Here is a 13,509-nt window from a genome sequence, read left to right on the forward strand (position 1 = left end):
GGTTTTTTGGTTTAAAAAAATATTTCATTTTCTCAGTTTTATAACATAAAGAAAAGTTAGAGAAAAAAGAGGGAAAAAAGAATGGGAGGTAAAGAAAAATATGATATATATAAGTTATGGAGTTTTGCTAGTAAATTAAATATACATAGGAGTTTATTGTATTGCTGGGGATGTGGAAGGGGAGGCTATTGTTGTTATACATATTCTCTAACATATAAAGAAATTCCATCTATAATATATTCTATTCCAAGAATAAGATGTTGTTGAAACCCTATGTGCTGCATTACCATTACCTTTCTCTGAGGTCGAAAGTGTGACTCGCTAAAAAAAAGTCAAATGATGGTTTTCCAGACTCTGAGTCTGATGCTTAAACCAGTACACCATAGGGTCATAGATAATATCACAGTAGAAAAGAACTCTTCCTATGGTTGTATAGTTACATGAGGCACCACACCTTTTGTGTGTATTATGATATAATCAATGTGCATTTTTCAGACATATCAAAGCCATAGATCAGCAATACATTTTCCTATCCATCCATGAGAATGAAAATGATTAATATTAATTTTTTTAAAAATTGAATCTAGGAGAATAAAACAAATTAATCCACTTAGATAATGTTCTTAGTTTATTTTAATAAAAACCCAGCACTTGAATTCCTATATATTAAAATATTTATTTATTTATTTATTTTTCAAACTTATATGCCGCCACTCCCCTAGGGCTCGGGGCGGCTTACAAGAACTGGCTAAAATCAACAATTTAAAATATGTTTATGTAGCTAATTTAGAATTATTATCTAATTTTTTTCTGACAGGTTTCACATCTTTAACAGCTCCATAGCAGCAAATATAACATAACATGAAATATAGCATGCTGGAATTAACTGGACCTATTCCAATGCAGAAATTTTGAAAGTGAATTTCCAAAGTATGAATACAAAGAAAAAAGAAAAAGAAAAAAGAGAGGCAATAATCGGATATGAATGTGGACTGGGCATATATTATTAATCAAATGGAATATATTTCTAAACATAAATTTAGAATACCTTGCAAAAGGAAATTATCTGAATCAAACCTTCCCTCCCTCAAGGAACACCATTAGTAACGTCTTCATGCTCTACTTCATCACCTTCTGCACAGTAGCTACAACTGGGATTCCTTAGATTGGCCTTCCTGTTGGTCTGCCTAACCTCTCTGAAAGAGTGAGGCACATGAGCAGGGGGTTTATATACTGTTTTATCCTGCTGGTTTACATCCTGACAAATTTCATGCATCATTTCTTGAGTGGAAAATTGATTTCATGCCTCATTTAGATCAATAGACTAGACAACATTATGTAACATCATTAGGTTTGAGACAAATGTTCTTTTTGTTACAGTAGTGAGGATGAGTAATGGCTCTTCTGTATTGCTGTCTAAGTGGACATTTATTTATTAATGGTTTTATTTATTTTATTCATATTCTACCTCCCAATGTGGACTCTAAAGTGAGTCACAATATAGGGTGTATTTTTTTTTTAAAAAAAAAATGAGCACAGCTAAAACAATATTTTTAGTATAACCAGAATTAATTTAAGCACTTTGAAAAATTAAAAATTAAAAATCCACAAGGAGAATAAAAGCACAGCACACATGCATACTCACTTTAGAAGACTTTTCTGAGACAGATACTTATTCTCCAAGTGATAGTTTTGATATAAAATCATTTTATTGTCAAAAGCTTTCATGGCTGGGATCACAGGGTTGTTGTATGTTTTCCGGGCTGTATAGCCATGTTCCAGAAGTACTTCACAACCTCTGAGGATGCCTGCCATAGATGTGGGCGAAACGTCAGGAGAGAATACTTCTGGAACATGGCCATACAGCCTGGAAAACATTCAACAACCCCATAAAATCATTTGCTAAACAGTGAGAGAAATAGATGGTTCAACCTAGCCTTCTGTGGAGAATGTTTCACAGCCCGGAAGCAACTAATAAAAATTTCTTATAAAAGAGTGTTTTCAGTAGACATACCTCACCAGAAAGGCTATTGTCAAATGTTTCACAACTTGAGCTGGAGGAGACTCAAAGTGGCTCATTATTAAAAGCATTACAATACAAATTAAAATATACAAATATATAAATATTAAAACACTATTAAACATCACTAATATTAAAAACAATTCAGGCTTTATTGTGAGTCTCTTGGAATTTTCTCCACACAAAACCTCATAATAACAGACAATCAAAGGCATACAATTACTAGCTTCAGAGATTTTCAATTTTCTGAAAAAGACACTGCTAGTAAATTTCAACAATAGACTCCTTCTTCCATTATTGCTATTGTCTGTCTTTCAGTTTGACATTCACCTTTTAACTCTAAATATAGGGTTGGTGTTTCATACTGAGTTCAGGAGGACAATTCTTTGCTCTATGGCTAAATAAAATAGAAATGAAATTAGTGATCTGATCACTATTGGCTAGTGATTTGTAGACTACTCTGACAACTTCTACATGTTTTTTTGATGTTATCATATAGAAAATTATCTCCCTACAGGGAGTGTGATTAAAGTACTGTATATGTGTGCCATATCCAGCTACTGATTCCATAGTAAATGAAAAACCACATTTGTAAAACTATAAATGAAAGAGAGGACATCCAAACAACTAACTTTGTTATTAGCACATCTTTGTGATACATGCAATTTGACATACTTTCATAAATATAAAGATCTGTTGCTGCTAAAGTGGTTCAAGCATCTGTAGGCTTAATTTCACTGCCAGGGAAGCTCTTCCTTTGTGTAGTCTCAAGATGTGGGCATCTTAGTGTTAATATTGCTCATGAAACTGTCTCTTCACTAGAAATTAATTTATTGCTGTATAAAGAAATTTCTATGAGTAAGCAAACAAGACAGCAAACCACACTAGAAATCAGAAGACAGACATACATACATATTCCCAAGGAAGCATCACATTGCACATATATTTATTTTGACAGGCATGCCAGCTATAGTTTCATGCTGTTTCTGTGCACCTCCAGTTTGGAAAGTTACTCCTTGGCCTTCATTGCTGTGTTAATAACAAGCAGAACATGGCACAATCCTTCCACTCCCAGAGGTTGAAGTCATAGTTATTAACGGTCCACATGCTTTGAGGGCAGAATGTCCTGGCCTCAATCTCTAGCATATTTATTTTTAAAGGAAATTTTCAGAGCAGGTTTGGAGAATCGTGAGATTTTGGAATCCTGAGATTTTGGAAAGAGAAGAGAGTTTTATTTTATTTATTTTGTGTCAAAAGCATTGCATAACAAATACATTTAAAAATGATGGAAAAAAATAGAGGAAATCACAAACAACTAAATAGTTTTAGACCAGAAACGGCCAACAGCAACCGCATTGTCCGTAGCTTTAAACAATTCCTCCTCCGTGCATGAGGCAGGACATTGTGGGCAAGCATACATATGCGGAGTTGTTTAGAGAAGAGAGTGTGTTCTTCACAACATAAGATCTTAATTGCTTCTGGTGGCCACACTGCATAGGGAGGTCAACATGGGAACGGATTCTATGCACAAATTAACAGATCTGCATACAGATCCTTCTTTGGAGGATATCCTGCTTCAATACAAATACATCGAAGATCATTATGTGCAGATGTAATGTGTGGATAGCACTTCTTTACACATGTGCCAAATGTGTGAAGAATAGAATGGCAGCCAGATGAGCTGATGACAAGACTAGCCTGAAGGATTGGGAAGGGACCTGTCTGGTATACATAGGGCTGCAATTGATGCAGCACAGATGTAAAGATACAGCTGGTGAACACATTGTGTGTATTTATCATTTTACAACGTAAATTCAGAAGTGTGAATAATTATTCCATTCAATAAAGATTGAAATTAGAAAGACAGGAAATAATAATAATAATAATAATAATAATAATAATAATAATAATAATAATGCTTTATTTATAACCTGTCCTATCTCCTCGAGGGGACTTAAGGCAGTTTACAGCGAAATAAACACAATGGCAAACATTCAATGCCAAAACAACAAATAACTAATCAAACCAATGAGTAAAAATAGACTCAATAAAAATTAGAAAATAACAGCTTGAATAAACAGATATGATACATCACAAATATTTGCAACATGAAAAGCTCTTAAAACTCTTTAATAATCACACTAAAATATTAAAGCCAAGATGGTATACAACTTCTAACAAGCAAAGATGGGTGTCCAACAAGCAGACAAGGGTATGTATAAAGATGTATTCATCTTTCTCTTCCCAATAAGCTAGGGTGCATAGGTAGGTTTTTAGAAGTTTTTTAAAGGAGAGGAGAGAGGGTATGGACTTGTGTTGATTTGCATTCTGTGTCTTATTTTCTTACATATTTTAAACATATCTATGTAAGATATTTACCAACCTATGATTGTACCATAAGGAATCACTTGTTAAAAATATTTTACCATAAAGTAGTATTTTAAGCAGAAACCCCAGAGTGATCCTTGCTGTGAGAAAAGTGAAGGCAGACCAAATAATTGAAAAGTTATTTATTAGACCTGTAGATGGAAAGAATATTCAAAATATGCAAAAAGGGTCAAATGAGAAGATGGAAAGAATATTCAAAATATGCAAAAAAAAGGTCAAATGAGAAGAATCCTAGATTAATGAAAATCTTTGCAGTTCAGAATTTATTGTGCACAAAATTTGCACTTTATTGTTTCATGTAGAAACCAGCATTTTCTACACAGAAACTTCCATTTTCTGTACAAAACAACCATAAGTAAATTTTGCACAGATAAATCCCAAATTGTGAATAGACTCTGAAAACCACATGTTTTTGAAGACTTTCACACAGTGGGAAGAAAACTGCTGAAATTACTTGTTGCCTTCAGGAAGAAACCTAGTAAAACAAATTTACATTCCTAACAAACTGCATCTCTAATAATCTATAAAGGCATGTTTACATTTTAGTGGATAGTCTATAAACATAATATCTTATACTATACAAAATAAGGGTACCAGAGGAAGGATTTGGTATAGGTATAGGCAGCTACCACTAAGATGACAGAAGAAAGGAATGATCATTCTGTGATTGAAACTTTTATTGAAGATATGTCATTATCAAGACCATCCAAAATGTCACGATCACTACAATGTAGCCACAGATTTAATCTTTTGGTTGAACACAAGTTTCAATGAGAATTCTTTAATGGTTTTTTTCACTCTTCATGAACCCAAATCTAGGGACCTCATCACATGACTAGAGCATGGATCCACTTTTAATCCAGTTTCTGTCTTCTGCAGAATATTGGAGCTTGTAGTTTAGGGGAAGGGTCTTTAAACTGCTCAAGCAGATAGGTCATGGGCCTCACTAAACTACAAACCCCAGAATTCTGCAGGAGGCAGAAATCAGATTTAAAGTGGATCCATGCTCCAGCATGATGAGGCTGTAAGACATGCAGATATCCCATTTAGTAATAGAAAATGTATGTTGTTGTATTTTCATACTTCGGGACAAGTACAGTGCATTCATTTTATCACGGCCATGTTTCTTCTGGTATGACTTCAGCAATTGGTCAGATTTCCAGACTCAGGTGTCATGATGTGAGAATGCAAGATTCTTATAAATGTAGATTGTTTTGGTTACTGGAGTGATGATGATGATGATGATGATTAATCATCTGAAGATTCATGACAAAAGCTCATCTACAGAACATTTGCCACATCATCTCAGTATTCTCATGATCACCCCAAAACAATGTAAGCCAATGCAGAGAGCAGTTGCCAAGTAAGAAGCAGTTGACAGGAATACAAACACTAGCCATCACATATTTTGTTTTAATATGTTTCTACTGGACTTCACATAGGTATTTGGTTTGCTCAGTAGAATACAAAGCTAAGATCCAGTGATGTACTTCCAGGCAAGTCTTAGTTTCCTTATAGAATCAAGAAGATAACAACTTCATTCCCAACTTTATAAACACACACCAACATCTTTCAACTATCCCAATTTGGCACAGACAACCCCAGTAAATTTCCCATCATCCCACTACTTCATCTACTTTAAAAAGGTCCTGGTTTTCCTCTCCCACTTTCTCTTTTGTCTTTAGATTATTTAAGTTGCTGCAACAGAAGTGGAAAAAATAGGTCATGCTCAATTACTAGGGAGGAGAAAAGAGGAGAGGAGAATTACAAAAAAGCAAATGACTGTGCTCTTTCCTAGTTTGTGTGTTCTTTGATATTAACAAATCTTGCCAATTTGACTGCACTCTGATATTGCTTTGTCTCATGTGTCTCTTTTTTCAACAGTAGGATCCTGTGGAAGTACATTGTTGGATTCACGCCCAAGATAGGCCTTTGATAATTTAGCAAATTAATGCAGTGCAGGTCTTCTTATGTTTTATGGTTTGGTTTACCTTTCCTCCCATCTTTAGCTTTGTGTTTTTGATAGATGAAATGCTATGGTTCTGTAATGCCGTAGGAAGTATGTCGTTTATGCATTTAAGCAGTCAATACGTTCAGAAGAGAATATGTTTTTGTCTTATTTTAATAGTTTATCCTTTAAAATATACTTCTAATCCATGGCTTTCTTTCAGCATTTGTTTATCACATATAACATCCCACACTGAAAGTCAATAAAAAACAAACAAACATGTGGATACTATTATGTCTTTTGGTTTGCTTAGATGACCTAAATGTAAGGCGCATTGCCACTGATCTCTTAGCCAGAAGTGAAAGCAACAGTGAGAGCCTTGAGAATTGTAGGGAGGGATACCAAATTAAATATTGGATAGCACATCGATCACTGGCAAGCTTGAATTCACTGGTAAGTCTGTGAATATGTGTAACATTATCTTTGGCACGGAAAATAAAAAGACTGATCAGCAGATGGGATATATTAACATCTTCCTTATTAGATCAGGACAATTTTACTATAGGCATCTCCAACCCTTCCCAAATGGGGATGGGCCTGACCCATAAAATGTTTTATGATAATTCTTAATGGTAAAACTGGACAGTTCGTAGAACTCCTATTTCAAGAGGAGCCAATTCAAGATACTTCTTGATTTCAGGTCACCTTCAGTGAAATCTAGTGATCAAAGATATTGGCAAAAATTGCTGGGCCTGGCTGAGATAAAAAGATCCAAGAGTTGCTCATGTTGCAGTTCTGAAAGGTGAAGTAGCAAATGGCTCCTTTTCTGGTTCAGATTAAAACCTGAGCTAAAGAACAATTTTCAGTTTCCCAGGCAGCTCCCAAACAATCTTTCCTTTGCTCCCACCAGCTTCTTTACCTCTTCCTTTTTAATAAACAGTGCTTAATGGTCCAAAATAACATTACTGAAGAAAGGAAATCAAAGCAAGGACAGCTGATCTTTTCTTCCCTCCTCTTTCTAGCAAAGTGGCAGAAACATATGAGACCTTGGTGGACTTTGAGACACGTAGCTCCAAAATGTTTTGTTAATTCTCCTGAATGCTCTTGGGGGTTCATAACACTTGTCTTAAAGAAAAATAAAATCTTACATGTTTACCCCAAAGTCGTTGTTGTTGTCCCCTCCTCCTCCTCCTCCTCCTCCTTCTTTATTTGTATGAGTCCTCTTTCCCAAACCTGAGACTAAGGCAGCATTTTTGTTTTCATTATGGGGAAAATGCATACAAAAATAAGCAATTTTGCATATTTTCCCTCTAATACATATGCATTATTCAAAGGGCCTGCTGTATATTGTTGTAGCATAAGGTTCAGGCAAAAGGGTAAAACCCTCTCTTTCACTTTGATGAATTTAGAAAATGTTCAGGCTAGCTTCCTTGAGAGAAGTTCTGGCAGCGATATTGGAGTTTGCTTCTACTCGCCACAAAGTGTATTTTTTATCTGTCTTACCTCTCCAATGCAATTTTCTCCTCTCTGTTTTCACAATAAGCTAGGTACCTCATTTAATTTTGTGTCCCCAGCATATTTTGGCTGTCATAATTCCTCTGACACCTCACAGAAGTATTAACTAGATTTTGAAAAACTTATATTTCATAACTCAAAATAGTATCAATCTTCACTAGATGAGCAGGTGATTAAAATACATAGCTTGGGTACAATTGTTATACATAAAGACACATGATAAATGAAACATTTCATCATACTGATGTTATCTGATCTCCTTTTTAATATATTCTTCAATACTATATATCATGGTTCATTTAAAATTTTTAATCTTCATAAAATGGGATTTTAAAATAAAACTATAGTTAGTTTAGTCTTCTTTACTCTTAATCAAAGTATTAATTTTCAAATGGGAAACCTTCCACATTATAACAGTTGTTTGTTGCCAGGTGTCAAGATCAGGCCAGGGTTCTGCAATATATTATCTAGAATTATTCTGTTTTAAAAGTTGCTCTTAACTAAAGATATCTGACAATGATTTCATGGAATCATAACTGTTTTGAACATTTCTTCTGCTTCCCTTTCTTCAAGCAGAAACCTATGCATTTGTCTTGGAATACAATTTTTCATGAAGCTCAGGGTCCAGTTGAAAGATGCATTACCTTTGAAGGTGAAAGGGTTCTTTCCCCAATGAGTGAAAGTCCTATATGGTTGCGGTTCAGAGTATCTGAAGAACCTTATCTTCCAATATGAATCTGTCTATACTTTAAGATGTTCAGAAGAACACTTCATTCTAGTCTACCATCTTCATAGATATATTTGGTAGAACAGTGAAGATTATTCTCTGTGGTGGATCCCAGATTTTGGAACTCCCTCTATAGGGTGGTTGGGATGTCTTGTTTGCTGCCTTTTCAGCATTAGATAAAGACCTTTCTATTCTGGCAAGTCTTGGGAAATTGATTGTAAATAGTTTTGTGCATTTCAGGGGGATCTCTGTCTGTTTCTGCTTGCCGGATACCAAAAGCCCCCATATCCATTTTCCAGCACCTCCTGAAAATGGGCCTTTGTTCCACATCTGAAAAAAGTGGTTCTTTTTGGCTCATTGCAGGCAATGGGGAACTTATGAGGCTCCCCTTTCCCCTGGGAGCCTTTTCTTTCTTCCCTTCAAGAAAGCTTGGGTGTCAGTAATGGGGTTAAGAAAGCACCATATCCAGCCCATTATGGGGGGGGGGACTACCCACAGGCTCCTCTTCCATATAATTCATTAAGACTTGGATTTCAAAAAGCATCAGAGTTACCACTCTTTCTGGATCTTTTCGCTTCTGTTTGTAGAGGAGACTGGGTTTAATGCTTCTTAAAGCTTTTCTATTCTAGAGAAGAGGGGATTAGTAGTTTTTAAAGGTTGTCTCAAGATGGATGCTTGCCTTTTTCTACTCAAACAAGTAACCGGTTTCCTTTGTAATATAAACATTACAGCACAATACTTGCAATTACCTATGGATAGGTAAAATCAAAAAATCTTGGGGCATAATATTTGACTAAACTTTTCACACTTAAGCATGAGTGTATATAGTAGCTTTATTTTCTTATGGGTCATTGGAAACATGAGCTTAATGCACAAGTCTGATTCATGCAGAATTTATATTTATATTTTTGATGAAATCCTATCGTACGGGGGAAAATTGATTGATAGCAGCAAGTACACATTTCCCTTATCATCTAGCTTGGCTCCCAATGGCAAATTGTATTGTACGTATCCTTCCTGAAAATAAAATCTAGTCAGAGGATTAAATCCAGGAAAGCTTCAAGCTTGTTTGTTCACCACTCTCATCTGCCATGACCGTGACTAGGATATTGGAAGATTTGACTTCCATTTTAGCATTTTATCCAAATTCTGAATTGGACCTTGTCTTAGTGCTGGTTAGTGTTACTTTTCACCCTCATTGGTGTGAAGGAAGTTGAACTCTAAAATGTTTATACATGGTATCAATGTGTTTCCCTTCCCAGTCTATTAGAACACAAAATCCTTGAAATGGAAGAAAGACATAAAGAAGAACTGGATACTTTGAAGGAAGAAAAAGAGAACCTGCAAAGCTTGGTTTCACGTCAAACATACATCATCCAAGAACTGGAAAGGCAGCTGACTAAAGCAACTACCAATAACAGTATCCTGCAGAAACAACAACTGGAGCTAATGGACACTGTGCACAGCTTAGTGAACATGTGCTCTAAAGAAGGAGGTAAGACAGTGATTTCTTGAAAAAAATATTAAGGAGTGGTTAATCCAGAGGTTGGCATCCAGAGGAACTGAAGTACAATTCCTCAAATCTTCGATCTCATTTTATCAAACTCCCACAATTTCTATTTTAATATAAGCAGTTAAAATATCATTATCTGTCCAAGCAAAATCTTGCCAAAGGGGGTCAAATGCAAAACCTTGAGGAACCAACTTCCCACCTTATTTCATCCATAGAGAAGGAAAAGTCTCTGCTGTGACATACATTGCTCAGGAGAAATTATCTCTGAGTATCATTTGTAACTTCCTTAGTTTCATGCGATCTGGGCTCAATATGGATTATGGCTCTCACAACAGTTGTCCTGATCTTTTTCATTGGCGTTGAAGTTCTGGCTGCTATTTTGAAGCTTTGCTTATGAAAACAAGAACCCAGATTTTCCACATACTTATTACATTATGGGTAAAAAGTGGAATTTCTAAAATGGTTTAGCCTTGCCTGTGTGACTGTTAAATATTTGTTCTAATGCCGTGCTGTTGGTCATAGTAAGAGAGATCAGAGGGAAAGAAGGAGATGGTTATGAAAAAGATTTCTCACATTGCCCATTTCATTTCAAATCTAAGTAAAGCAGGACTAATAAGGAAAGGGAATGGTAGTGGAGGGGAGGGGAGGAGTTAAATCCAGCAGATATTCACTTTTCTTCTCTTCTTCTGAGGCCAGGGCACTGGCAGTTAGGGTAGAGGAAATATCTTTGATCTGTTTTTGAGCCTAGACATGATGAAGCTGTACTTGCTCTTCTTCTTTCCCTCTGAAACTAGGAAATGGCAGTAGGGATATAGAGAGTGCCTTTCATCTGCTTCTGAGCCCAAGTATGATGGAGCTATGCCTGCTTCTTCTCAGTGTAGAGTGATTCAATGATTCTGTTCATTGTTCAATCAAACAGTCACATCTTCCTGCATGGTGCTTAATTCTAGTTTCTGTGGCTGAGCATGTTAAATCTTTACTGGGCTGCTTCTGGAGCAGTGGTTCCCAACCTGTGGGTCCCCCAGATGTTTTGGCCTACAACTCCCAGAAATCCCAGCCAGTTTACCAGCTGTTAGGATTTCTGGGAGTTGAAGGCCAAAACACCTGAGGACCCACAGTTTGAGAACCACTGTTCTGGAGACTCTGCTTAGAGTTTCCCAATGGTAAGTACACAAATTAAGAGATTCCTATAGCCTGCTGAAACTTCATCTTGTACATACATATTACCACTATTCTGATTGTAAAGAGATCTTGTAGCACCTTAGAGACTAATTTTGGACCTTATCACACACACACCCATGCCGTTTCGCCAGCATATGTGGTGAAACAGCAGGAGCACAGGGCAATTCCGTCATGGCACCTCTTCCCCCATCACATGGGGGAAGCATTGTCCAGCTGGGGCAAAAGTGTGCTTCTCCCATGTAACGGGGAAGCCTTTCATTGTTGACGAGGAAGTATCTTAGATCTCTGCCAGAAGTCAAGGGGTGTTGTGTGATGGGCTGTGTGCCCATCCATCCCTCAACTGGCTGGCAAGTGTCCTAGGATGCTTAAATTGGTAAGTGTGATGTGATGTAAGTGTGATGTGAACTTAGAGAACAAAGTTGCTAGCATAACTTTTGTGGACTAAATTTACTTCCTCAGATTGTTTTCTTAACTGTTTTGATTATATGCCTAACAACACTCAAATTATAACTTTTTAATAGAAATTAGTATGGGGAATAATATTGGGAGCCTCCAGTGGCTCAGTGTGTTAAAGCACTGAGCTGCTGAACTTGCAGACTGAAAGGTCCCAGGTACAAACCCGGGGAGCAAAGTGAGCACCTGCTGTTAGCTCCAGCTTCTGCCAACCTAGCAGTTCAAAAACATGCAAATGTGAGTAGATCAATAGGTACCACTCCGGCGGGAAGGTAATGGTGTTCCATGCAGTCATGCTGGCCACATGACCTTGTAGGTGTCTATGGACAACGGTGGCTCTTCGGCTTAGAAATGGAGATGAGCACCAACCCCCAGAGTCGGACACGACTGGACTTAACGCCAGGGGAAACCTTTACCTTACGTAATATGGGGAAAATCTATTCTCCAAGTCTATTTTAACATGAATTACATCAATTCTATGTTCGGCAGATTGTGCTGAGTGAGTTGGTGGATTTGAAAATATAATATATATACATTCATTCTTACATGCAATATAATATATGTGTATTCATTCTTGCATGCAGAAGAAAATAATTGCCTGACATTTCTCTCAGTTGCGCAAGTTTACAAGTGTATTATGCATCTTCATTCATTGTTGACAGGGGAAAACCGCAAATGTTTGCATAAACATCCAATGGGCCTCAATATATGAAAAGACTTCTGGCAGTTGAACATATTTTTGATGGGGTGTTGTGTGGTGTATTGATGGATTAAGACACCCTTTCTCATTAGGGTGAGAAAATAGAAAGCATTATTTGTATCCCTAGTAGAAATATATAACGTACAGTTCAATCCTCTGAGAATAAATCTGAGAATCTATATATATAAAAGTGTGATGGCATCACGGCGACCCACAAAACAACAAAACTACAGGCCCCCCAAACTCAAAATTTGACAACACAACCCATCATCCATGCTTCCAGGTTGATACAACAAAAAGAAAAGAAAAATAAAGTCCTAATTAGAGGGAGAGGAGTAATTGCTTTTATCCAATTGTTGCCAGTTAGAAGGCTATGCTCCTCCAACTTGGTCTCCTAGCAACCCAATAAAAAACACTAAAAAAAACTAAAAAATAATTAAAAACACTAAAAAAATTAATACAATAAAATACTATAATAACAGAAAATAACTAAAAATAATACAAGAAAATAATAAAATATAATAAATAAAAAGATAATTTACAATAAAATTAATTAAAAAATACAAATAACGTCAAATAAAAATTACACAACAATTTTTAACCAATACCACCACCACTTTGCCACAGCAACGCGTGGCCGGGCACAGCTAGTAAATCTATAAAAGACTGTTGACATCACAGAAACAAAACTGTCTTGTATGTAAGAATAACTGCTTTATATTATACATTTTAGCTTTTATCTTTATCAGCTTTCAAGGAAGTTTAGGCTCAGGCATTAGTTGGACTTTTAATAGGATGTATTTAGTGTTAGTAATGTAAATGTGTGTGTGATTATATTTAAACATTCTAAAGTGCAATCAGGAAAAGTCAATTTTGGGTTAATATAACAACTATATTTGACAGATATTTGAAAAGCAACAAAGCACTTCATCCTTCATTATATCAACATGTGATTAGATGTGTCAGAAAACGATGAAATATGATATTATCAAGATAAACCTTCTCCAATTAGTAATAGACTTGGTTAATTTTTCATCTGAACAACACCCAGTAAATATGTTTT

General features: G+C 36.1%; 1 protein-coding gene across 2 annotated transcripts in view; it reads left to right on the forward strand.

Moving 5' to 3' along the window:
* Positions 1 to 13,509, forward strand: part of angpt1 (angiopoietin 1) — a 199,272-nt gene that overhangs the window by 122,266 nt on the left and 63,497 nt on the right. For both annotated transcript variants that reach the window (XM_008108252.3, XM_003219446.4), the window contains one exon: positions 9,861 to 10,093. In XM_008108252.3, the coding sequence (XP_008106459.2) occupies positions 9,861 to 10,093 (233 nt within the window). The remainder of the gene's footprint in view (positions 1 to 9,860; positions 10,094 to 13,509) is intronic.

The sequence above is a fragment of the Anolis carolinensis genome, chromosome 4, assembly GCF_035594765.1.
Source record: "Anolis carolinensis isolate JA03-04 chromosome 4, rAnoCar3.1.pri, whole genome shotgun sequence".
Lineage (NCBI taxonomy): Eukaryota > Metazoa > Chordata > Lepidosauria > Squamata > Dactyloidae > Anolis > Anolis carolinensis.